General features: G+C 35.3%; 2 protein-coding genes across 3 annotated transcripts; one reads left to right on the top strand and one right to left on the bottom strand.

Annotated features, from left to right (window-relative positions):
• Positions 1-336: 336 nt before the first annotated feature.
• LOC105673993 (uncharacterized) lies at positions 337-13,588 on the top strand. Its single transcript, XM_012370017.2, has 6 exons — positions 337-672; positions 2,274-2,319; positions 3,913-4,143; positions 4,463-7,346; positions 7,575-7,806; positions 7,966-13,588. The coding sequence occupies exons 1-6, from the start codon at positions 616-618 to the stop codon at positions 7,972-7,974; spliced, it is 3,459 nt and encodes a 1,152-aa protein (XP_012225440.1). The 5' UTR covers positions 337-615; the 3' UTR covers positions 7,975-13,588.
• A 164-nt stretch (positions 13,589-13,752) lies between these two features.
• Positions 13,753-25,429, bottom strand: LOC105673933 (serine/threonine-protein phosphatase 4 regulatory subunit 4-like). Of its 2 annotated transcripts, none has more exons than XM_012369929.2 (16): positions 25,237-25,429; positions 23,954-24,204; positions 23,742-23,815; positions 23,357-23,463; positions 23,022-23,251; positions 22,773-22,895; positions 22,573-22,679; positions 22,133-22,324; positions 21,903-22,061; positions 21,642-21,824; positions 21,068-21,514; positions 20,892-20,997; positions 20,444-20,480; positions 20,251-20,324; positions 19,930-19,975; positions 13,753-19,647 (listed from the first exon to the last, which is right to left on the bottom strand). In XM_012369929.2, exons 1-16 carry the CDS (start codon positions 25,281-25,283, stop codon positions 18,204-18,206), a joined length of 3,627 nt encoding a protein of 1,208 aa, XP_012225352.1. In that variant the 5' UTR covers positions 25,284-25,429; the 3' UTR covers positions 13,753-18,203. The 2 variants fall into 2 exon arrangements, with proteins under 2 accessions (XP_012225352.1, XP_012225355.1); XM_012369932.2 differs by having other exon boundaries at positions 13,753-19,176.
• Positions 25,430-25,864: the final 435 nt, after the last annotated feature.

Here is a 25,864-nt window from a genome sequence, read left to right as displayed (position 1 = left end):
ATAATGCATTTTGCAAACAGAGTTATTTTTTAAATTTTAGATATATTGCACGGATATGTTTGTAACTGATAACAAAAATCGATTTTTACTTCAATTATATACATAAAACTTCTTTCTCCTTTGTATTTAATTCAATTTTTAAGTCTTTTCACGTCATTTTTACTTATTTTGTTCGTCAAAAATCTTCGTATATTCTTTTATTTAAAATTTGTTTTAGAATTTCAACTCAATGTTCAAAATTACCGCTTTTTACAGATTCGCTTTTATTGTTGTCTCTCAAGTGGCAGCACTGTCGCGATATCATAGGTGTTTCTCGCGCGACACCGCCGCGCTAGTGCGCGTAGCAAGCCGATATCGTCAAGATGGAAGGTGCTCGGGGTTGACCGCTCGCAGTATGGATTTTGCCGCGTGATTCGTGCTCAGCGCTGCAGATCACCGTCCGTCTCCGTGAAAAAAAAAGGAAAAGGACAGCACGTCGGAGCGCGGTGCAGAGTCGGTCGTTGCAGGGTCCTGCAAATGGTGTCGCGCCGCGGAAGCTCGACCGTACGGCGCGTTTGTACGCGGTAATGAGAAAAATATCACAGTGCGGTGAAGTAACGGAGCCAGTCATCTACAATGGTGGATAACAGTTGTATTATTGAGGGAAACGTCAAATTTCGCGACGGCAAGAAGGTGAGTCTTAGTTATCCGCGTGCATGTTGACTGTTCGTTGATTCCGCGACAGGACGCGTGCCGAATTGCGAGAATCGCGCCCCGCTTCAATTCATCTCGCGACAATCGCACGCATTTCGCTAATTCACAAATTGTCCGCGACGTCCCCATCTCCGACGCGAGAGGCGTGTTGTGCCTCTGCAAGATCCGAACGTGTTCTTGCGCGATGCTTATCGACGAGTCACCTGAGCGCTACTCTTCTACATGCATGCACGGCGAAAATTATGTAACGATTACGGGGGCGGTTTATAGTGTGTACATGTATATTTTACGACGCCGGCGGCTCGTTCGAGCTACCGTTATATAGGGTGCCCCGGAAAAGATATGCGACAATGCAGGTCCAGGGCTGCCAGATTTAATTTTTGGCAACGCAAGATGACGGAAGAGATACGATTTGCAATCGAACAATTATTTCATCATTATTATTTTTATTGTGATTACTTGTTTGAAAGCAGAAAAATATTAGATGTTTGTTACAAATGTTTTTGTTATTATTATTAGATATTGAAAAAAATGAAAAATTTAATAGAAAAATATTTCTAATAAAAATTGTTTGATATTTAAATTGTATAATTTTATGAGACTATAATACCATAATTTAGAATGTATAAAACATTTTGCTTTAACATATAATTTTTATAAAAATATTTTCACTTTACTATTTTATGGACATATTTTACAAAATTGATAATGTTATTTCTGTCATTGAAATTTTTTATCATCAGTATAAACATTTATCATAATCTGTTATCAGAGATAAATAGAATATGACTTATATGAATACTGAGATCATAAAATTGTTAAGTTAAGAATTATAACTTTTTTTTGAAAATTTTGTACAACACAGTTTCTAAAAATATATTTAAAAATATATTTTTCTTAATATGTTTATTGTTGTAATTATATATTTTATGTAATAATTATTTATGAATTGATATTGCACAGTTTTTTAATATATAAATTCAAGAAAAGGGAACTTTTATGTTTAAAGTAGCTTTTGAGGAAAGGAATTAAATTAGAAGGAAGTATAAGGAAGTAACTAATCCAAGTCTATAAAAAGCAACTTTTTCTTTCTTGACAGAGGGTGGTAGAGCAAGACTTTTGAGAAAAGAAAGAATCCTCTTTTACTTTGATCATAAATTCTGAAATAGATGCTATATAGAATTTTGAACTACTATATCATATTTATGTAATTTTTATCATTTTTAAGAGAAATGAATGAAATAAAATTGTGACGTATATATAAGATTAGATTTAAAATTATTAATAAAAGATAAAATTTTATTTATTTGTCAATTTCGAGTAAACTTTAGTATTTAATAAATTTATTTATTTAAACTTAATTATCAAACAATTGCTTATCACATGTAAAAATGAATTATTTCAGATATTAATACAAAATTTATTTAATTCTATCTAACTCTAAAAATTGTATTTACACATAATTTTTGGACAAATATCATATACTGCAATTTTATATAGTTTTTATGTTTATGTCCATCCAAATGAAATTAATAGAAAAATATAATATATTATAACTAAGGAATATAATTTTTTTACAGTGGAAGTCAAGATGGTGCGTTATGCGAAAATTATCACCAGTAGCAGGTAAAATAAAATATGTATCGCTTGTTTCTAAACGCAATTGCTAACAATAGGCTATTGTCAATAGCCTTATTGTTTTGCCGTTCATTTGTTTTTAAACGAGTTAATAATAATCTTATTATTAATGAGAATTGGATAAGATTGTGTCAATAACGTACATGTACAGACGTTTTATTACGACTGTTTTATTATATCTGGCGGTTGTGTTGCACACAAAGCGAGGCAAAGGAAAAAGGCAGGGAGCAATAAGATAATAAACAGGAAACATTATATATTCTCGAAGCTTTTCTACTTTTTGCCTCTGCTATCATGTTGATACGGGCGATATCCTGTAATTTGCATAATAGACCCTGCTGCTTCATGCTGCATGGCTAACTGTGTTGTAAATGTAATATGCATCATGTCTATCTTTGAAGAGTATTTTTTTTTTATTTTTTGCGATCAAAAAAACATTAAATAATGTTTTAGTCAATCAATTTTTTTTAATTTGTTATCTGAGCTAATATTTTTGTAAAAATAAAATATCGGAAAAAATGTAATGGTTGACTCAACTTTTAACAGAATAACAATATTATAAATAAATGATATTTTTATCTATTAATATAAAATAAGTAAAATTAATTTTTCTACGAATTTTCAGTTGGTCAATTAATTTTTAAATTAAAATTAATTTTTTTTCAATTTTTATATACAATTACTTTTTTCATATACATTTTGGTTATTGCTGTTTCTAGTAAATACATTTGTGTATTGAATACTTGATAAATTTGGTTATTTTAAATTGTAATTAAAAGTAAACTTCAGAAATAAAATAATAATAATCTTTGATTTATGTAGATTTTTGAGAGATAATTATACATTCATTTACAATAATTTGTTTTAATTATTTCAATCATTTTAACATTATAATTTGTTTATAATTTGGTCACGTAATAATTGGAAAGCTCATTAGCGATTTTGATTCAATGCAATCGAAATATTATTCGTGTCTGTTTGCGTAATTGTTTCGCATTTATCTTATCGAAAATAAACTGTGACAAATGAGGTCTACATTCCATGTGTTTCAATTGGTAGAATTTGTAGCCGAAAAGTTCGTCACTTCTGCTTCTCACTTCCTTTAAAGGGCTCTCTCTTGCTTGTTATCAGTACAAAGAATCCCTCCCTTTGGGCCTTCCTAAGGTGGCAGCTGCCACATCTGTTACGGATTGCTGCTTGAAGCAACAAAAAAATTCCCGAGAACAGCTTTTACTTCTGGCAATAACCATTAATACGTGATGCCTGTAACTTGAGGATATTTTAGAACCAAGGGTCTGTGAAGGGCTTCATAAATTTTTTTAGGTGGGACTTAACGAAGTTACAAAATTAAACGATGTATGACAAAATTTATTTCTGTATGCCAGTAATTGGGGAACGTGATGAAAAGGCGTTTGTAAATCAATATTTTTCAGAAAAAAATTATGCAGCAAAACATGTTATATTAATAAAACGTCTGTTATTTTGTACGACAAGCAATTTTTTCTAACTTGTCTAACAGTTATAAATGTATGAAATTATAATGTATGTAAAATAAGTAAATATAATTTTTTTTATCAATAGATTGCTTGCATTTGCAACTTTACGGGGATAGTAAGGATCGTTACAAGCAAGGCCAAACAAAAGCGTCTCTGAGTTTGCAGCATTTTCTCGGGGTGGAGAGCGGTTTTACTCTCGACAAGGAATCCAATACAATTGCTATAATTTGCCAAGACGTGACAGTCGTTCTCGCATTCGACACGCGAGAGCGATTGATACAATGGCAAGTTAAGATCTCGAACAACTTGGGCGAAGGTATGTTATACGCCAAGTATATTATTGAGAAAATGGTAGAAACATTATACCGGATTATTTCAGAAATTCTTGCGTTTTCACATTTCTTTTTTTTTTTTCTTTTATGCAAAGCCATTAAATTTTTTTTAAGAAACACACATCAATTAGTAGAACGATGAAGAGAAGTGCCTTTTTTACAATCAAATTTATAAAAATAATTATAAATTTATGCAAGGATTTTTAAAACAATTTGATTTTATGCACGGTTATGTTAGATATTATAAGAATTTCTTAAATAAAATATACAAAATTGTTTAATTCGCCCAACTTTGCCCAACAGATCAGCAATTTTTGATACTTATCTCCTCGGTGCCATCGAAGGCGAAGTTCAGCAATGGGCCGGCTCACTTGCATATTCAGGACCGTCGCTTCTGCATCACCATCGGCGTGCCTCCCCGGCTCGTCGGTATCTGGGAGATCGCGCATCTCCGACGATACGGCGTGGTCGAGGGCAGGTTCTGTTTCGAGGGCGGCTCGAGATGCGGCCGGGGCGAGGGGCTGCACGTTCTGATAACCGATCAGGGGGACGACATAGTCAAGACGCTGCAGCTGGCCGCCGAGGGAAAGCTGACAACGAAAAAGCGATCACCGCTTGGCAGGGAGCACTCGTCGGCGCAAGACAGCCCGAGTCGGCGCCAGTGCGCCCGCTCCGAGACCAGAGCCAGCGATTTCTTCTCCTCGGCTGTGTACTCGACGTCGACGTACGAGGAGCACTGCGACAGCTGCAAGAACGAGAGCTCGCCGTACTGGTCGTCCGCGGAGAGCAGACAGCAGACGGAGCTCGATGGCGATTACAGCTGCAGAGACACAATGTCCGTTTCGGAACTGCCCGATCAGCAGCCTAACAGCGATTGGCGAAGCTGTTCCCTAACTCGTCAAGGCGCGACGGGTCTCGAGAGATGCGCCAGTTGCATCAGCAAACTCGGCACGGTCTCGAAATCGTCGACCGTCATCACGACCGCTATGAGCGGTATAAGCAGCCCCGGCGCCGGTGCGTTGAACAATCTAGGATATCACCTGCAGCCCCGCACCTTCGATCGGCTCTCGCTGTCTTCCTACAGCAGCAGCAGTCACGACAGCGATTACTCGGGCTCGCAGCAGATCGAGTGCCAGTGCGCGCAGTCGAAAACCGCCCAGTCTCAGACGGCACAGCCGACGACGACGGCTCACCGAATGTCACCGAGCCCGAGCGCGTTGCCGCCGAGACCGCCGAAACCGTCCCAGCCGCCGTTACCGCCAGCGGCCAGCCAGTCCGTTACTGCCAAAAAACCTAAGAAACCACCGATGCCGCTGCCTATCGAGCAACAAACTTGCGTGCACTCTCGAAAGCCGCAGCAAGCGCAAAAGCAGTCTCAGCAGCAGCCTCAGCAGCAGCCTCAACAGCAGCCTCAGCAGGCTGCGGCTCGCGGCGCCACGGGACCTTACGAGAACTACGACGTTCCCAAATCCATCCTGGGGCATCACATGCTGCTGGAACAGGGCCCGCAACCGGAACAATATTACGACACGCCGAGGAAGATAAAAGAGTGTCTCACCCTGCCAAAGACCTATCCCAATTACGACACGCCTCAGATGCCGCAGGCAGTGGTTCTGCAAGAGTGCGGGTGCCCCGCGAAACTCACAGTCCAATCGCCCAGATCCTCGGGGTGTCCCTGTCACAACGTCATGAGCTGGGCCGGTTTCGTCCTGCCTTACTGCCGGCGCGGCGCAGGCATCGAGCCCACCGGCGTCACGGTGCATCCCGTGAAACTTTCGGGCGAGGGTAAGATGCCGGTGGTGAACGCCAGCGGGGACGTTGCCATTTACGCGACCGCCCGAAGGGTGAACAAGAACGAATCTTCCGACGAGAAAGCCGGCACGGAGGACTGCGGCTGCGCCATCACGAGCAAACCTTCGAACAACTACGAGAACGTCGAGCCGGTGATCGACACGCAGCCGGAGGCGAAGCAGGCGAATTACGCGAACATCGACTTCACGCAGTCGCTCGAGCATTACGAGAACAGCAAGGACGTTCTGACGAAGAGCAGCATCTCGCAAGAGGAGATCGAGAAGTTCGCGGACCAGCTGAAGGAGCCCGCGCCGGAAGCGCCGTGCGAGAACGCCTCGAAGGTCTGCGAGAAGTGCGGCCACATGAAGGAGAGAGAGAACGATTATCTGATCATGGATCCAGACAAGCAGCAAACCCCGAAGAAACCGTTTCCCGGTTACCTGCCGATGCAGCCGGCGCACAACGCCTGCTCGAAGGAGATCCTGTCCAGGCTGTGCAGCGGCATCAAGAGTTCCAGCAATCCAACGCTGTCGGGATCCACGCTGCTCGAGGGCAGCAGGAAGCGATCCGACTCGGAGTACCGTGTGCCGGGATCGGCGATGCTGTCCAGTCCGTACCTCAGGCGTCGTTATCTGGACGCGGGTAATGCCGTGGAATCCGGCGGTAGCGTAGGCATACTTCTCAGGAAACGATCGTACTCCGCGGAGTCCGCGCATTACCTGGACGACGAGAGCCACACCTTTCCGTCCACGCTCACCATCCACAAGTGTTCCAGCGAAGCGGACAAGAATTCTTTGATAACCGGCGAGCCGGCGCACAACTCGTGCGCCAATTCGGAGAGCAAGATCAACAGCGGTCACGAGAACGGTCAGATCTTGACGGCCGCGCTGCAACCGTCGTTCATCAAGATCCGACGCTCGTCGTCCGTGCCATCCAAAACGGGCCACAACAGGGATTCGTCGAGCAGTAACGATTCCGGCGTCTCCACCGGCTCTCTGAGTCACCGAACGGCGGAGTTTGTGGAGTTCGAGTTATCGCTGGCGACACCCGCCGCCACGGCGATAAAGCAGAACATGTTGTCGGTTTGTCGCAAGAGTCCACCCCCCACGTGCTATCACAGCAGCCTGCCGAGGAAGTCCAAGTCCAGCGATCCGCTTCGCGAAATTTCTTTCCAGTTCCAAAAGATCAAGATTCCAACGAAATCTTCGTCCGCTGAGGCCGACATACCTACCTGTTTGCCAAAGACCACGAAGGGCTTTAACAGCCCTGGTGAAGTCTCAAATACACCCTACATCGATTCACGAAGCACCAGCAGCGGCACTTCTGACATGTCAGATTACATCGAAACTTTATCGTTGTCGTCGCACTCTTCGTCAGATACGCCCGACAGTCTCAGGTAAAATTTTGCACTTTCAGAACTCTGTTGCATTTTTTCCTTCATTGTTAATTTATCTGCAACAAAATCGCGTAGAATATCTTATAAATTTATACGCAATATTCCTTAGTATTATGACATTTGTGAATGTGATTTCGTCTGGATTATAATATTTCGCATAATTAATTATTCCTAATAGATCAGTTTTTTTACTAATGTAATCAATAGAAAAATGTATGCCGCGTACAGATTAGGAGGCAGAGCTGTAGCAACGACCCTTCGACCTCGCAGTGGGAAGGAATATTACAAGATTGATCGAAGCATCTTGGTAGAGCAGGGACGGATTCTCACAACGGCGTCCGCTAATTATGCAAATATCACTCCAGTGCTGGAAAAGAGCGAGTCGCCGTCACCTGGTTACATGAGTAGCTCACCTTTCGAGCAGCCACAACCAACTCGCGAGCACTTTCTGTTCCCTGAAGTAAGTATTACAATATATAAAATAGTTTTTAGATTAAATCCGCAGGACATGTTGTTCTAAAAATAATTCACGAAAGAACAATAGATTTGCGATTAGAAGCATGTACGCATTTCTGTGGCGCTAATGTGTAATAATTATATCACGTTTTCCTTTCTGCAGGAGGCTTGAATGTAATAATGTTTGGGAAAAAGAGCGAAAAACTTGAAGTTCCTAGGAATTCCAAACAAGACGAGTAAGAATATTCACGGTAGAAATTACAATTGGGGCATTGTGACTATTTACACTATACGCGGATATCTGGGATTACAGGTATACACTTTCGAAATATGTCGCCGCATACTAATATCGTAGTATAGCATGCCAAAACGACTGTACTTGACATAATCAAAAAGTTCACAATTCTACGAAAGCGCTCTTTAATCAACTTTGGACGTTCGTTTTATCGATGTTTTCGTGAAGTCTTCCTCTAAAGAGCACAATCATAGTGGGAAAAAAAAATGTAAAAAAAAAACATTATCGATCTACAACAATCTAGGTACTAGCGTATAGTCGAAATAACGTCAGTAATCAAACACTTCCTACAACGATTCAAACAATTTCTAAAATATGCTCAATAAGAAACTAATAGTTTGTATAGAAAAAATCCTGCCCTAGGATAAAAAGATACGCATCGTATACTTTATATGATTATATCGTTTTTCAAATACTTTCTTATTTTGTATGAGTGTACTTCTATATAGACTATTGTACAGTTCTCTTTGAAGACAAAAAATTTTTGAAGGAGATTAGTAACTCTTAGAGTTCAGTCGGAGTTCTTGAAATTTTATGGATCAATGAATGCAACGTCAGGGTGTAACGAAATCGTAATACCTCAAATATTACTCTTGTATTCCCTTTTAGATTTCAAAATTTGAATGCTAGATCGTATTTCCCTCTAGATTTTTGTAGAAACTAGAAACGTATCGAGTTGCAAGCGTATTAAATCGAGAGGCGTAGAAGATATTGCTAACAATTTTAGTCGATCACATCTGTACTATGAAGTTTTGAGAACTCGGTATTTGGAGGCTACAGTTAGAGATCATTTGTTTATATCTGATCTATAAAATATTATCTATCCACATTCTGTACAACCAAAAAAAAAAAAAATGCACTGAATGTAGTCAGTTGCATAGCATTTACAGGGTTTTCATACTTACAAGTTACTTTTAAAGATTAAGATAAAATATTACAGCCTTTATAACGGTCTTCTTTCTAAAGAGAGACACACATGGTAAAAAGACCATAGTCTCTGGGCAATCAAAGACGGCACTATATATAGATTATAAACAAGTATTTCTAAATAGGGTTTACAGGGGGTTGAGAAAGAGCAGACGTGTAAAAATCTAGTTATTTCAAGACTTCAATATTCCAATGAACATTTTCAACTTTGAAAGGCAACGCATATTTCTTTTAATATTATTTAATGTAAATATGAATTTTTTTTTGTTTATACAATCCTTTTTACTTCATTTATTGTTACATTGTACTTAAGATAATTCATATATTTCATTATTTAATTGTGATCGATTAATCATCAATTATTTAATTGTGAAGTACGTGCTGTACACATACATTTCTAAGAAGCTTTTACCAAAAATATTTATTTCTATTTTAGTGGTGTGTGCTATATTAATATATTAATTATAAAATTTATAATTATATTTATTATAATCCGTCAAATTAAGTAATAATATATTTACAACGATTATTTTAAACGCCTAAAACTATATTTATACCATTTTACTAGAAATTCATTAGAATTTCAAATTTTACAATTTTTTTATAAATATAAATGTGTGTGCGTACATGAACACATTTATAACTTTGTGCTGTTTTATTCTCTCTTTTTTTTTTTTTTTTTTAACTTTACTGTTCTCTTTTTACGGGAGAAAATTACAAATTTATGAGAAGGAATATAATAAAACATATAATACTGCACATACAGTGAATATATCATGCTGAGGAAGTTAGCATAATAGTGATATTAAACGCAATAATAAAAACTTAGGGTTATACGTTGTAAGATCGAGCTAGATTATTTCGTACTGAAATACGGTACAGAATTCTCTGTTTTATATTCATTGCGTTACCTGTGTGCGGCAAATAATCAAATTAATATTTACAATCAAAAATCATGAATACAAAGATTATTGCCGTCGTTAACCAAATTCGTAAGCGTTGAAATTGCCGGACAATACGTGTAAGATGGATTACAGATGGCATCAGCTTTGTACCACGATACCAAAAGATTCTATCGTTTTTCGATATCTAAGAAAGCACATGTCTTTGAGATGGCTTTTTTAGATATTGGATATCTTTAAGAATTGTTTTGCTGTAAAGTTGTCCTGCTGCTGTATTCTTATCGCATCTTACGTTATATCATTCCTTGAATTGAAATATGGAATTGTTTCCATTGGGCCAAACTTTAATACATCGCTATTTTTTATCGTAAAAGAATACTTTGTACTCCCAAATCTTACGTCATATCATTCCTTGAATTGCAATATGGAATTGTTTCCATTAGGCCAAACTTTAATACTAATCACTATTTTTTATCGCAAAAGGATACTTTTTACTCCGAAAACTTTAATCTGCCTGTGTTCCACGTACAATACACTGTTATAATAGCATTAAAAAAATCTATACAAGTCTATTGCAATATACATTGATTTATACTAAAGACATATAGTGTTCTTTCACAATGTATAAATAACGCGCAACTGATTTTATATAAATTATAAAAGTATTAAAGTAGTATTATTATGCAAGACTGAGAAATAGTTGGTGTAACGAACGGTAGAAAATATCTACAGCTAGAATGTATAATTTATCTGTACAGGCCTACGCGCGATTCGATCATTTGTACGACTTTCAGTTTCTCTGTTCACTCGCAAGAAAAGATATTCGCCAATAACACCAATTAACATGCAAACTGAAATATTCTTTTCGGCCACGCTTGAAGAATGTATAGAAATAATAGCTTAACTATCATCAAATAGATACACAGTAGAAGCCTTAACGAAGTACTGTACACAAAAACGATTTATAGAAAGTGATACGCGGCGACGCATTGAATTACGACGAGGTTGCGTATTTATCGTCTATTAGATATTTTACGCAAGCATAACGGTACAGTTGAATTTATATTTCTCTTTACGCTCCCGGCTTTGCGCTCCCGGAGAATTCATAGATTGTAATATCTTCGAGAATGTATTCATAAAGATAGAGCCGTCATTATACCCCATGATCTGCATGTACGCGTTCGCATGCGGACACATACACGCGCGCGATAACGAAGCGAAATTTGTATGCGTATAAGAATGTGTTGGATGCGAAATTCTCTTGTGAATCTACTTATTGCACGAGTGATCTTCTGTTTTTTCTACAGTTTTTTTTTTATATCTATGCCTTCGTATCTACGCATTTTAAACAAACGTATATTCTTGTAGTAATGCATTATTGCGTTAAAGTGTCAAATTATTTTGACCCGGTGATCAATTTATCAATCAAACGTCTTTTGTTTTAAGAGTATCGTGCGTGTGAAGTAGGATGTCACTCGTATAAACACATGCTAGTCAGGAAATACTATATCGTAGTCATATATTTTTACTGCAAAGGAACTATATATTATGCATAGCCTAAAAATTAAGCACATGTGCGCTGATTTGTCTCGCTTTTGGAAATGTCTTCTAATTCGGTAGAATTATGGACCAAGTATTTGTTAATGTGTATGCAAAAGGAATTTAATCGTATTTTAGCCTGATACATAACTTTCTGATCGGCGATACTGTAATAAGAACATATTAATGTCCAGTAAAACTGCAGTTTGGAGTACATTTTTTCTCATTTACCCAAACTGCATATATTAGAAATTTTGAAAATGAATTGTTCTCACAATCGTTGTGAGACTTAATTTTGTTTCTCTCGTTCACAAATGAATGCTCTTAATTATTCTGTCCTATTTATTGCTCTTATCACAGTGCGTCGATTACATTTTGATATAAAAATTGCAACGTTTTAATTGCTATACTTTAATTATCGCCCTATGAAAAATTATTCGAAGTAACTTTGGTAAAAAATAAGTCGAATAACTTATAAAGTGTATTTAAAAAAATACATGTGCTAGCTTTTAAGCTACAAGAAACCATATCTAAGAATTTACTAACGATAATGATTATAATTGAACATAATATATAAATATAAAATATAACTAGAGATAAGTTTCAAAGGGTATTACCGATGCTCTATTCATAATCGATGTACATAGTTTTGGTGTAGCATTAGTATATTAAATCTTTTATTTTGTGATTCGGAGGGTGACATCGTCGGCGGAAGCGAATTTCAATTGTACATAATATACACGTATTACGATGAAATGCGCTCAAAATATTTCCAAACGATTTTATATTAAAATAATAGCGCTTTGGTTACTCTGTGAGTACAGTTTACAATTATATTGGAATATACGCATTAATCCGATTTAGGAAATATACATTCCCAAAATTATACGATATCGATTGTATAGATTTCGTATTTTTACTTTTGTTTATTTTTACACCGCTTCGTTATATACTTATAGTATACAAATATCAGAAATTAAGACTGGCTACCTTTCGTCTCTTGTGCTATCACATGCGAAAAAAGCTGCTTTGAAATGCAAAGCTGATCCAAAATCATTCCAAGTTCAATATAGCTTTTCATATCTGATAAGAAATATCTCTACAATTGCCATTATCAATTGTTCAACTGATCTCATTTGGCGTGCAGTAGCGTGTATTTACAATAAGAAAAGTGATAAAATCACATGTCCGAAAAAAAAACCAAAAAGCTATTTCTTTTGACAATCTGTTCTAGAAATGAAATTCTCCTCGTGTTTTAGCGACACGAAGAAACCGTCAAAGTGCTGGTGCTTTTGCACTGCACTGATCATCTGTACATCAGTTTGACGAAAAGAAAGAATAAGATAATATTTAGAGAAATTTTATATATAAGTTAAGAGAGAAATCGTCCGTCAGAAAATAATTTTTCCCTCCCTGCATACAAAAAAAGTGTATACCGATGGCAAAATTATACAGTTAGAATAAGTTATTGCTAATTTTTTGTTTAAATTATGTGAAACTTATCTAATATTAATTTCTATTGGTCTTAAAAAAAAAATGATATTAACATAATCGAAATTGAATTTATTGAAATGATGATACTCAGGTCATTAATTTACATCCATTGAAAAATTTGAACCAAAGACATGTTGATCTCAGATTTACATAAACTATTTCCCGCTATTTGTATGCACTTTTGAGTATAACTTATTAACGGAAAGATCCATGGTATAACAGGCATACAGTATTCTAAAATGCGCTTTCAAGTGACAGGTAAGACTCTGTTATTGAGAGATTGAAAAAGTATATAAAGACCTTCTTTATTTTCTGAAATTAATATATTGAGATTGTCACTAGGCCCATCACGCGCAAGATCGTAAGAGGAGTGAAATATAATTATAAGTAATGACTAACGGAGCTTATATATCAAATTCTAGAACGCGCATTTCATGGAAAAAAAAAAATAAAATTATTTACTCTGAATTTTTGTAATCGCGATAAGAGGATAAGCGAGGATGGAGGAAATTAAATTAAATTATTATAGTGCGTCCTAAGTAAATTATAACTCGTATAGCAGTTCATAGTAGCTGAAGTCATTGATTTACACTAAGAAAGTAGAGGAAATAAAGAATTTGAAAAATAAATTTGTGCCCCCTGTCATTTCCCGAATCCACGAATTTCATTCAATATGTTAATGTTGTAATATAATACGATAAACTTAAGATACTTTTGCAATGTAAATAAAACGGCGAAAGAAAATACGAGCCATTCGCACGTGTGCAGCTGAATAAAAGTCCTGCAAACGAAATATTCAACAAGACTTTTTAGTTTATTAATGATATATAGCATGTAACATATTAAAGCATGTTCACAATAATATTGACAATGTGAATAATCTATAGCTCCAATCTCTTTATTTCTCTCGCACTTAACTATATTTTTATTACACAGATATACTTCACAAAAATACAGTTTCGAATATTTTCTATTTTTATAGGAGTAGTGTGAGTAATAAAAATATCGTTTCACAAATGTTCGATTCCATTGTAGGCTCGTTAGTGTAACTTGAATATTTTTTCTCTCTTAATTAAATAAGTTTTTTTTTTGTCATCACAGTTTACTTCTTTTCTAATATCAGGACGCAGTGCTTGAAATAAGACGATTTATACGATCAATTCAAAGAAAAGTTGCGCGATCTAGCTAAAAAATATACAGATAATATCCATAGAGGCAAAAAGGCGTGAAAACATGTAAAAATAAAAAAAAATATACATAATGAATAACACGTGTTACATTCTTAATAAATTGCTTTTCTCTATAAATGGAAACAATATAACAATACGTAAATCTTTGTTGTAAAATTATACCCCTCTCTCTGTCTCTCTCTCTCTCCTCCTCTCTCTTTACTTTCTGGCACAAACGTTAATTTATAAATTCATATATCTGTACAAAAATAAATAGCAGCATTTATAAGCAGATTAAAGACAGAATCGCATTATCTATACACATTTTGATCCTTCTATTGTTCAAGTATAATCTTCGGTCGAGTTAACTTGTTTCTCTTCGTATCACGATTCTCCATGCTGTAGTTTCTATTTATATAGTTAAATTTATCAGTATCTCTCTAAATTTTGTAAGTTCTTGATATATGAAAATGTTCTAAAACAGTGTAGACGTGTTTGCTTGCATATAGAAATAGGTAACGAGGCATCGGAGCGCAAAAAACTAGATTGCAAAAAATATTTTCATATGTTAAGCATATGAGCGCGATTACGATATTGGTGTTCTATACAATCGTCGATATTTCTCATAGTGTATCTTCTACTTTCTATCTAAACTTAACCGAGCTAAAGCCATCATTATTTAGACGTGCAAAGAAATATAATGTTGATTGTTCGCCAAGGACCGAAATTATTCAATGCATTCAGCATAATGCAATATATACATATATCAAAGTTATTTGCGTGAAATAACTTATTTTCTGCAGATTTTCGGCACTTTTGTGGAACTTGATTTAAGTCGTAACATATATGCGTGTTGAGAGAACTAAAATTTTTACAAATACAACTTTTATCGTAAATCATGTACGGAGCTAACAGGTTTGGTATCTGCGGATATTTGTACATAAGAGAAACAATAAAAATAGCCATAAAAAATCTTATGTATATAAGAGAGATTAAAAAATATTGTCGCTGTGAGAACTTATTATAAATTTACATGGGAGAACTCTAATTATTATATTAAAACTAACGTAATAAAATGTGCACAACGCAAACTTCCAAATCCGTATTTTTTTTCTCCACAATACATCCCCCAAATGCTTTACACGCTAAACCTTTTAATTAATTCAATGGCACTTGCATTGTAAAGCTTACGTAATGTATATATATATATATATATATATATAAAATATGTTAAAAGAGGTATATTATCTATTGTGATCTTTTTTGCGAAGAGAACTATCAAATTTTGAAGAAATTTAAACAAAATTGGAAATATATTTTATTTAACAACTCAATAATTAAGCTTTATTGTTAAGTTTAATAACTAAAAATTAATTTAAATGTAAAAAAAACAACGTAGATTAAAGAAAGATAAAGTTATCTCATATTATTTATATATCCAACGCATAAGTCGAAAATTCTGAATATTAAGTAAAAGACAACAATTGAATCTTAGATTAAATTTTTGCAAAACATGACTGCGATAATAGAGTCAAGTATATACCTTTTTTAAAACATTTTGTACATACAAATAGATAATGCCTTTGAAACTTTATACATCTCACAATATATCATTAACAATAATTCTCTTTGGCTTAAAATGTTTTACAATGTTTCTCGGCCAAGTATATCTAAAAGTTCAATTAAGACTTATCCGAGTTTATCTAGCTTATATAAAACTTAAAATTTATACTCCTTTCATAATTTCGTTGAAGTTGTTCCACTAAATTTAACTTATATCAATAAAACTGGCAACAGCAGCAGAATTAAAAAATTTGAAACATACTATTTTAGAGTCATATATATCTCTTCTTTACAAGCATTAATAAAAATGTCAGAAGTTTATATTTTTATGAAAATGCAAAATACGTATATTATCTTTTTTTTTCATTTATACCACAATGACGCTTTTTCTAGAATATAAAAAAAAAAGCTTCTATTGAAGAAAAAATGATTAGCAATTGCCGTCAGACGAAAAAATGATAGTTGACTAAAATTTAAAACAGAATAAAAATATCATTGCTTTCTGCCTTAATCCTCATCAAAATGAATAATTTGTATTGGAAGTATTTACTTATTTTATAAAACCTTTTTCTGTTTTTGGAAAGAATAAAGCGTGTCTGAAAAATAGAAGATATACATACTTTGCATCGTTCCAAAAATATTCATTTTTAATTTAACACTTTGTATATATATAAATATAGTCATAACTTGAGATGCGTACAACATAAATGAATTAAACGTTCAGACAATTTTTCAACGTTTAAATTATTAATATCTTGTTCCCTTCCTTTTTTTATTTGTTGATATGATTTAATACAATAATTTCCCATCTTTTTTTAAAATTTATATAGAAATAATCTTTTTATTAAATTGTAGTCTTTATATTTCTTCTTGATCACAATATCTTTTATATAAATAATGATAAATATTAAATTAAAAGATAATAATAACAATTATATATTGAAGCAATTTATATATAAATAATATCTTTGATTACGATTTAATGCACATTTATTAAATTGATTTAAACTAATCCATTAAATTGATTAAAATAATATAAATTTTTTTTTATAGTTGATAAGAATTATAGGTTGGAAGAAGATAATTAATATGTTCTCAAATCATGACTATATCTTAGATCTTTTATAGACTATATCTATGCAGACTAGACTCTAGCGCTCTTGCTATCAGAGTAATCTATTTTCATTTAATCATTTTTTTTTTTGTATCCTAAGCTCTAAAATTCAGTTCCTCAATAACAACCATTTTTTAATGCTATTAACAATTTATAATCTTATTTTAAGAGGCCAATATCGCTAAATATGCAGCTTTTAATTAAAATATAAACAAAATATCTCCATCTCTTTCTTCACAATTTATAATTTTTAATGGCAAAATCTAAAAAACAGTCTTTCAAAAAAAAAAAAGACAAGCTTGCATACTTTTTTCTTTTAAATATAAAGTCACGATGCAAGATACCCTTAAGGCATAAAAACGTCTATTTTTGTAATAAAATAAATAAAATAAAAGAAAAAAAAGAAAAAAATCGCATATTATCATCATCTCGCGTAAGTACATAGGGCCATTTCACAGGCAATGAATATTACATTAAATATAAATATTCTTAATAAAATACATCTCTCTCTTATCGCCAATCAGCAATTCGCCAAGCTATTTGTATGAATAATTACATTCAACTTCAAGCTAAAAACAATTAGGCAAAATATTAAGACTTTAATAATCATCTTAACGCTTCTAGTATTATCAATTGCATAGAAAATATTTGGTTATTTGTTAATTTTAAGAAAACGATAATTTACCTGTATTAGTTTAATATAACGCAACGCACTGTGTAGAAAAGGCACGATGCAGAAAAATTGCCATGTTACTCGGTGAGTTTATAAAAATATACCCTGTTTGGTGAATTAGAAACAATGCTAAAACCGATGTATGAATAATTCATATATAAAGCCAATACATCGTAAACTTAATTTCATTAGTGCCAATATGCAAGTAAAGTTTGTACACATTCCTTAAAACAATTCGTTTTTTAGGCCACGGCTTTTCCGTCATAATTTTGTCGTCTATATGACCTTTGATTTCTTGAGACTTTTCGCAGAATAAATTTTCAATAATGTTGTACATCAAGATATGTGATTTTGAATTGATAGTGTTAACAGTATGTACACACACTTTAGTTCGAAACTAAATAAAATCTGGCAATAGCGATCTACCACATGTGACATCGGCTTACAAGACAGACATTGAACATTACAAGGACTATACGTTCACTTACGACACCATGTTTGCAATGTTTGAAGAATCAGTTGCGTGGGACGAAATTGTCAGAATCAAATTTATACTTAATTGATGGCGAGCTTCGTAAAGAAATCCCCCAAAAAGCTGGACTATTCCCTTTAGTCGATTCGCTGCTTTTGTAACTAAAATTGAAGCTGCAAAACTCATCGTATAGTATGATCGCTAAATGCAGCCGTGGAAGAGTCGTAGAAATTGTACGAGAGAATCATACGTTTCATAGTTTCTTCATCAACAGGTGAATGGGATATCTATCTCTACTTCTCGATGTACCTCCTGCGCTACTCTGTGCCGTTTGCGAATGTAATAGCATCCTACATAATTTGTCGACTTCCTCGTCGCTCGAGCTAAACCTATTTAAATGTCTGTCGCTGGTGGAACTATGCGAGTCGTCACAGTTCTCGATGTCAAACCTGAATCGCGAGTCCACGTGCACGGGGCTGGATGCCCTGGTGGTGGGCGCGGTCCTGCTGCGAGTCCCGGCGTTTCTCAAGGGGATCTTGCTGAGGCCCTGATTGTGATTCACGTCCAGCGTCGAGAAGTATCCTTTTATAGCCCGACGCACGGTCGTGTGATCCTCCAGGCTGTGACGCTTCACGCTCTGCTTCATTTCTTTCGTGTCGGTGAGTTTCAAACTAAAATTCGTGGAATGACGTTTGGTGCGGTCCAGCGTGCACTTGGAATTGGTGAACTTTAGCTTGTCCTTGTCGAACGACAGAGAGTGCCTCTTCAGCTTCTCGTCCAGAGACCTTTCTTGCCCGGCGTCCCAGCCGAACCTGGTCCTTCCGTGCGACGCGGAATACCTCTTGGTTCTCGCGTCAGTCTTGGACAATTGGTCGCTCAGATTTTCCTTCATCATGCTACGCCGCTGCAGGCCGTCCTCGTAATCTATCGACGTCGGCGCGCTTCTCGACGGATCGTTATCGCCGATCCTGCATTTCATGCAGTCGTCGTATTCGACGGAGGAATGTCTCTTGAACTTGCCAACTTTGTCAAATTTCATGCTGCTAGTCCCCGCTAGTCGCCTAGGCTGAACCGTGTTGCTCGGTCGTCTTCTCGCCGCGATGAAATCCTGCAGGTGCGGGATTTTCGACGCGCCTTGGGAAGTGGAGAATTGCGCGGGTATCCTGATACCGGCGTCCACCAGGAACTCGTCGTCGGACTGCATCGCGGATATTTCCGGCATAGAGCTGAAAGCCCAACAGGAGTTATAGTGAGCCCTGTTCGTTAGCGCCCTTAGAGCGGCGAAGTTCGGTGCTCTGTCCTTGCCGGTGATGTTAGTGGAGAATTCGCGTGGGTAATCTCGTGTTAATAGGGAATGCTGTTGCGGCTCTTGCTTGTTTTCTTTTACGAGCGACAGAAAGAAGGATTTGGCGAAAGCGGAAGAATTATAATCGTTCACTTGGAACGACTGCTTCCTGAATTTGGCGTGATCGTCATCAGTGTCGTGATACACCCGGCATTGGGAAGCGTCACTTTTGCACTCCTGTTCGCATGCATCCGGCAATGTCAGAAGAGCCTGGAACACTGCTAGTTTCGAGCAAGTGCATTGTGGCCTTTGCATATAATCATTAGATGATCCGTTTTCAAAGTTAAGATGTGATGTGTTAGTATGCGAGTTGAAAGATCCCGCTCTTTCCCAAGGCTGTGTTAGTTGAATTCTGTTAGATATAAAGCAAGTACAATTTACGATTAAAAGTTTGGCAAGGATTAGAAGCTATTTTAGGACATATTAGTAAAGAAGTTTTTAAATAACAAACAGTGCGACCAAGATGTGTTAATTTTATTAGTTTTGTTAGTTAACTTTGATATTTGTAATTGTAAATTTTTTTTTAATTTGAGCATATAAAATTAATTCTCTTTATCTTCATTTCAAATATGAATTTAGTTTTATATTCTTTTGAATCATACTTTTTGCTAAATCGTTTAAATCGTTTGCTTACCTTGTTTTCAAGATTTCGACTGTTTGACGTGAAGGTGTAGCCCCATCTGTAAAACAATATTATTTTAAGTTAGGACATTTCAGAGAAATATCTGCAATCTCAGTTTTACTTTTTGTCAATCTCTTCTTTCTCATTCGATCAATTTTTTTAATAACATTAGGCAAAATTTGATAAATTTGTTGTTTTTCTTAATCGTTAATGGAAATCAGAGATTTGTACTTTGAAAAATGGCTTGTGCTTGCAACACAGAGGACAGGATTACTTGGACATGGATTTCCGCTTCTCACTTTCTGTTATCATTAAATAATATAAGTTGCTTACATTTCGTTAGTAAAGACTTTGTTTCGTATGATGCTTCGTTATTGTCCATTGAATGCTCACCTTTCGACTGCGATCTAAAAGATACAGATAGCATTATCTTAATAACAGATTATAATACACAATGATGCGATAAATAGATGCTGTTTAATTATCAATCGATAAATTAATATATATTATTACAAATTAAACTTACAATCTTGTACCACCATCAGATGTTATTCTTGTCCAACCTGAAAAAATAGAAAACGAAATTAATTAGCATTCATTTCTTTTATTAAGTTATATTAAATATGAATTAACAATTAAATTAATGTTTAATTTGCAAAATTTTAATCACATTTTATTAAAAATTTCCTATTAATCATTTCTAAATGAAATAGATAAACTACATCATTAGGTTAACCCTTTGGCCTACAACCACGAGTAAGACTCGTGGTAAGGAATTTGGTCCCTAAGCAATAAGCACGAGTCTGACTCGTGGTACTTCAACGCGCGACCGACCTTCCTGTTTACTATGGCCCGAGCAATCGGGAGAAAGCGTGTAGGTCAAGTGGTTAAATATGTTAATTACTTGATAATTCTATTAAATAGATAACAGACTCATCCAAAATTTCACACGGACATTACAAGTTTAATAATACCTTTTTTCACTATAGTTCCAGACGGTTGCTTTCCTGCACCCATGCCAGATAACTTCTTTTCTTCTTCCAATTTTCTAGCATCCTCCATGTCTTGCTTCGTTGTCAACTATACAAAAAATTGTATTCAGGAATATGTATTTCCCGCATGTAATCTGCGTATTTATTAAATTACTTACAGTTTGGCCTTCGTATTTGACATCTATTTCTTCCAACTTCTGCATAACATTTTTCAAAATAAAAAGCACATCTCTATCCTTCTCGTTGTTAACCAAGTGCCTCACAACTGATTCTAGCGACGTCAGCAGTTTCTTATCGGTTGGTATCCACAGCTGACTCTTTAATTGTGGTAGTAAAGACACTACTTTCATTCTTATGTTAGCTACCGGATCTTCGGCCAGATTCAATAAAACGTTGAAGAAATGCTCCTTAAAATATACAGAAGAAAAGATTTCCAACGCTTCGACCATCATTCGGACGAACATCATTCTCACGTAACAATCAGAATTATTGGCTAAATCCGTAAAGATTCTGCTGCGTAGCTCCGCTCTTTGTATAGGTTTCATGTTATATCGCAGAAGAAGGAGAAAAAGTGTTCCTGCAGCAAGACGTACTGGTATAGGCCGCTAAAATTTTCATGTTAAAATTATTTAACAAATTAAAACTGATAATAAATAAAACTTTAAGAAACTAGAAACTTAAATCTAGATATCGTGCAAATTTTAGATGGGAAATAAGACATTGCGGACTTACTGCGTGTAAAATTCTGGAGAAAGCCATTGGCACAAAGTACGAATATATAAAATCACTGGGAAAACATTTGGGTAAAATCTCTAGCTGCGCATGCATCAACGATGCCAGTCTCCAGTTGTGTGTGCCCGCAATCACGGCCTCGCATTTTAATAAGGCTTTACCTATTTCCATCAGAGTCGAATCCTGCAATAGTTAATACAATATCTTGAGAACCGAAGTCATTTAAATTACGAGTTGCATAATAAAATTTATCACAATTACCACTTTATCCATTCCAATGGTTTGACTGTCGATTAAACATTCCAGCGTTAGTCCTATATTAGGAATTAAGCCCTGAAGCACTTCCTCGGAATCATCTTTCAGTAACTTTATCAGATTTTCTTTTATTCGAGCACACTTTGGCCCTAAAAGCTTTGCCACCTACAAAATATCGCTCTGTAGTATACATAATATTGTTATAACTTGAGCAAGAGTATCATGTTTAATCTTACTTCGTGAATTCCGCACGCAACGGTCCGCCGAACCAGATAATAATGATCACTTGCCAATGCGTCAAATGTTGTAAGTATCGCATCTATGTCTTCTGGAGAATTTGACACGAAGATAAACACTGCAGGTAAATTAAATGCACAATGCCTCCTGCACTCAACATATCTCTCATCTTGTGCAGGATTGCTGCTAACCTACAAAATTAATCAACATATACATCATATTTTTAATATTAATAAAATAATTTGATAAGGTAATTTCAATAAAACTTTCATAAGAAAATTTAAAATAAGTAACATAATTTAAAGCCAAGTTTGTCTGTCATCATTAATTGTCTAAATATGTATTTATACTAATTATTATAAACAATATTCCAGAATATTTATTAATACTTATTTAATAAAAATTCCACGCACTAAATTTATAAAACATAAATACTCACAACAAATGTAAAGTGTGGCTTCTGTTTTTTCAGCGACGGTATTCCCATTTGTGCAAGTTGTTGATAATACTTTAAGAACCATGTTTTCTCTGACACTGATAAGCATTCTAAAATTAAAATTTAATGTCATGCATCTCTTAAATTCTTGAGTGTATTATTATTTAAGCATATAGTGCTGCCGATATAAAATGGTTTCTTACTTTTTAGGCCAAGTACAAGTTTTCCAAATTCCTGGCTTATCATACATATCACATTATCGTCCGATTTAGCTGCAGTCTCACATAGCTTCTTAACAAGTGGTGCTATTATAGTTTTTATTGTATCTGTGTAGGCAATTCACGTTGAAAAGTTAGTTTTCGCTACTTATCGTTAAAAATATGACTTTTTTCCTATTATCTTTTATCCTTTAAAAGCTAGAAAAGTTTCGAAATGTCATTTATAAAACTCACCTTCCTGAAGATGAGGTAGTAAATACACTATTGTCTGTACAGAGGCATATCTTACATTGCTTTCTTCATCACTTGCTAATTCTACAAGAGATGGTAGTAAAGCAGGTTTTACAGACTCAGCACCAAGGCCTTCCGCGACAAAACGCAATTGCAAGCAGATGCTTGCTCGTACTTCGCTACTTACATCCTGACAAAGGGAGTGTACTGTTGGCAGAACTTCCTTCTGTATCCTAAAGAATACGTAAATTGTGAATTATTTAGTCACTTTAAAAAAATTTCCGATTTTTTATATTTATTTTATTATACACCAAAAAAATCTATTCAAATATACTCACATAGCGGACTCAAATCGTGTGCAAATTTTTCCCAATAACCTGCTGCATGTTACCCTAGAGTATATAGGCTGTGACAATTGTCCTTTGCTTATAGTCAATGGAAGAATCTGTATATGAGAATGTTTTCATTATTATCCATCCAAAAGAACATTATGTTATCACTTTTATACAACATAATTTAATATCTCATTGATTTCTGCATATAATGCTTCCTTTATAAGTTTTTAGTTAGAAAAGTAATTGTATATATCTCTGCTTTCTTTTAAATATACTGCTGTTTTAAATAAATTTAACTTGCAAACATAAAGTTGTATGTAAATAAACAGAAAATAACTGTTTTCCTTCTTTATCTATTTAAATAAAAAAATGTTGGATATTTACAAACCTGTGCTCTTATGACTTCTACCGGCAGAAACTCTATCACATCCAGTAAGGTCTCCAACCATGCATGACAGATAACTTTAACATTGAAACACGTACAGTGAAAGTCAGAATAGCATGGATAACGAATGGACAGAAATAATATTAACTTTTGATCATAAAATACTGTACTTTAAAGTAATAATTATTGTAATTAACAATCAAATATAAAATTACCTGGATCACGGCTCTCCAGAGAATTTAATATACTTTGAAGGAATGTGTTACTAAAAACATTATGGCTGACAAGCTTCTGCTCTAAGATTGTTTTGAAGGTAGATGATGCTGCTATATGAAACTCAGTTGATGCAGTGGCCAGAGACTGTTGCATCTTAGGTACCACTCGAGACAAACATGATTGTGTGTCGGTGACTAAAAGACTTGGTAAACTTTGTATAACACTAAGCTTCTGGATCTCATCTCCCCTCCTAAAAAAATTTCAATATTTCCTTAAGAGATAAAAATCGGTGCTTAAGAGGTCTACAATTCTTATCTACAATCTTTCTTATGTGACATGACCTGCTTTTAGTTTGAGTGACATGTATGACACATAAAATCACTATCTTAAACATACAGTAATTTAGATAATAGATTTAGATCATAGATTTATTAGTCATTTTAGTCGGATTTTTTATATTTTTAAAATGACTTTGTAAAGAGAGAAAAATAACAGATCATAGAGAGTATAAATTTCTATACATATAAAGAAAACAAAGTATCCTTTGTAACTTATAACAAATAAGTTTTTTGCAACCGTAATTTGATTAATAATAAATTGATCACTTGAGAACTTTCAAAAAGTTACTGATAATAAGGCAATTCTTACTAGACGTTTGTCTGAAGTAAATATTTAAAAAAAAAAGTAGGAATTCTGAATATTTAATTAATTGTGCGACTGTGTAGATGCTGGTAGATACAAAGCGAAAAATATATTTTGAAGGATAACAATTAAAAGGTACTGATTAAGAATGCATCAATTATCGTTCAAAACATTCCACAAGTTATATAAGTTTCCCGCAATCAACATTGGAAGATTTAAGATACATACTGATAGATATTAATGTATAAACAAATGTACTATTAAACGCTACTAAAAATGCACGAGATAATTGCGTGGCGCGGTCGGCTAACCTAAATCTCGCGGAGTTCATGAACTCCTTATAATCCTGGCATCGCTCTTGTCTTACGATACTCAAATAAAGAGGAATGTCATTCCTTGGCTGTCTTTAAAGGACTATAATTAGTACGCTTACTACGATAGGACAGGAGTTACGCTCCTTGAACGACGGCGCGTTATTTTTGGAAGCACACGCGCGCGTGGGGGACATGAGGATAAAAAGAGTAACTCAACAAACTTGAATCTCTTTAAGTAAGGACCAGGCTGATTGATCAACAAAGTTTCTCGTGATAGAAGGAAAAAAATACCGCGATACATGCATCATGCACAGCTGATTACTCACGGATCAGACGTGATCTCGTACGGGGCTTCATCTCCCTCGTGCAACATTTTCGAGGCGCATCTTATTCGTCAACGTCGCAGTCAGCGTACGCGGGATGGCACCGATCAATCGTGAAGGTGGTGATCTACCTACGCGAACGGCATTCGCGTACACGCACCCATGACGCGCGAAGAACGACGCGACACGCGAGATGACGCGGATGACAACTGAACCAGGCTCCGATTTCCACGCTATCGATTGTTATTCGACTTGCCGTCATGCGTCACGAGCGTGTCCGAGTCACGCCGAGCCGGCACGAGCCGGCTATATCGGGTGGCGCAAAAATACAGTCGCAGATCAGTCTTAAAATCGACATTCTTTTTCGTATCAACAATGTACATTGCAATGCAATAATAAAGTAGACTTGTTAATTGGCTATCGATCCTTTATGGACTTTTTCAGTTTATTAAAAATTATCATATTACGTAAATATCAAGAATCTGATAGATGTTGGTATTTTTTCTTGATTATTTAATTAAATTGATATTTATTTTTATTCTAATTGTTTTGACCAAGGCAAATGATTTTTCAGAGGGCCTCACACGAAATTCGTCTACCGTTTTTAATACAGTTACTGGACTATAGCTTA

The sequence above is a fragment of the Linepithema humile genome, chromosome 2, assembly GCF_040581485.1.
Source record: "Linepithema humile isolate Giens D197 chromosome 2, Lhum_UNIL_v1.0, whole genome shotgun sequence".
In the NCBI taxonomy this organism is placed as follows: domain Eukaryota; kingdom Metazoa; phylum Arthropoda; class Insecta; order Hymenoptera; family Formicidae; genus Linepithema; species Linepithema humile.
The sequence above is the reverse complement of the archived record's forward strand: the minus strand, read 5'-3'. Positions and strand labels throughout refer to the sequence as shown.

Bases quoted from the DNA above. Each gene is read 5' to 3' on its own strand.
- LOC105673933 (XM_012369929.2), bottom strand. From the start codon at position 25,283: ATGTTGCACGAGGGAGATGAAGCCCCGTACGAGATCACGTCTGATCC. The intron at 20,998-21,067 runs GTAAGTAATTTA...TTTTTTGTATAG, and splicing joins TCAAATACGAAGGCCAAACT to TTGACAACGAAGCAAGACAT. The intron at 19,976-20,250 runs GTAAGCAACTTA...ATTGTTTTACAG, and splicing joins AAAGTCTTTACTAACGAAAT to ATGGGGCTACACCTTCACGT.
- LOC105673993 (XM_012370017.2), top strand. From the start codon at position 616: ATGGTGGATAACAGTTGTATTATTGAGGGAAACGTCAAATTTCGCGAC. The intron at 673-2,273 runs GTGAGTCTTAGT...ATTTTTTTACAG, and splicing joins AATTTCGCGACGGCAAGAAG to TGGAAGTCAAGATGGTGCGT. The intron at 7,347-7,574 runs GTAAAATTTTGC...TGCCGCGTACAG, and splicing joins GATACGCCCGACAGTCTCAG to ATTAGGAGGCAGAGCTGTAG.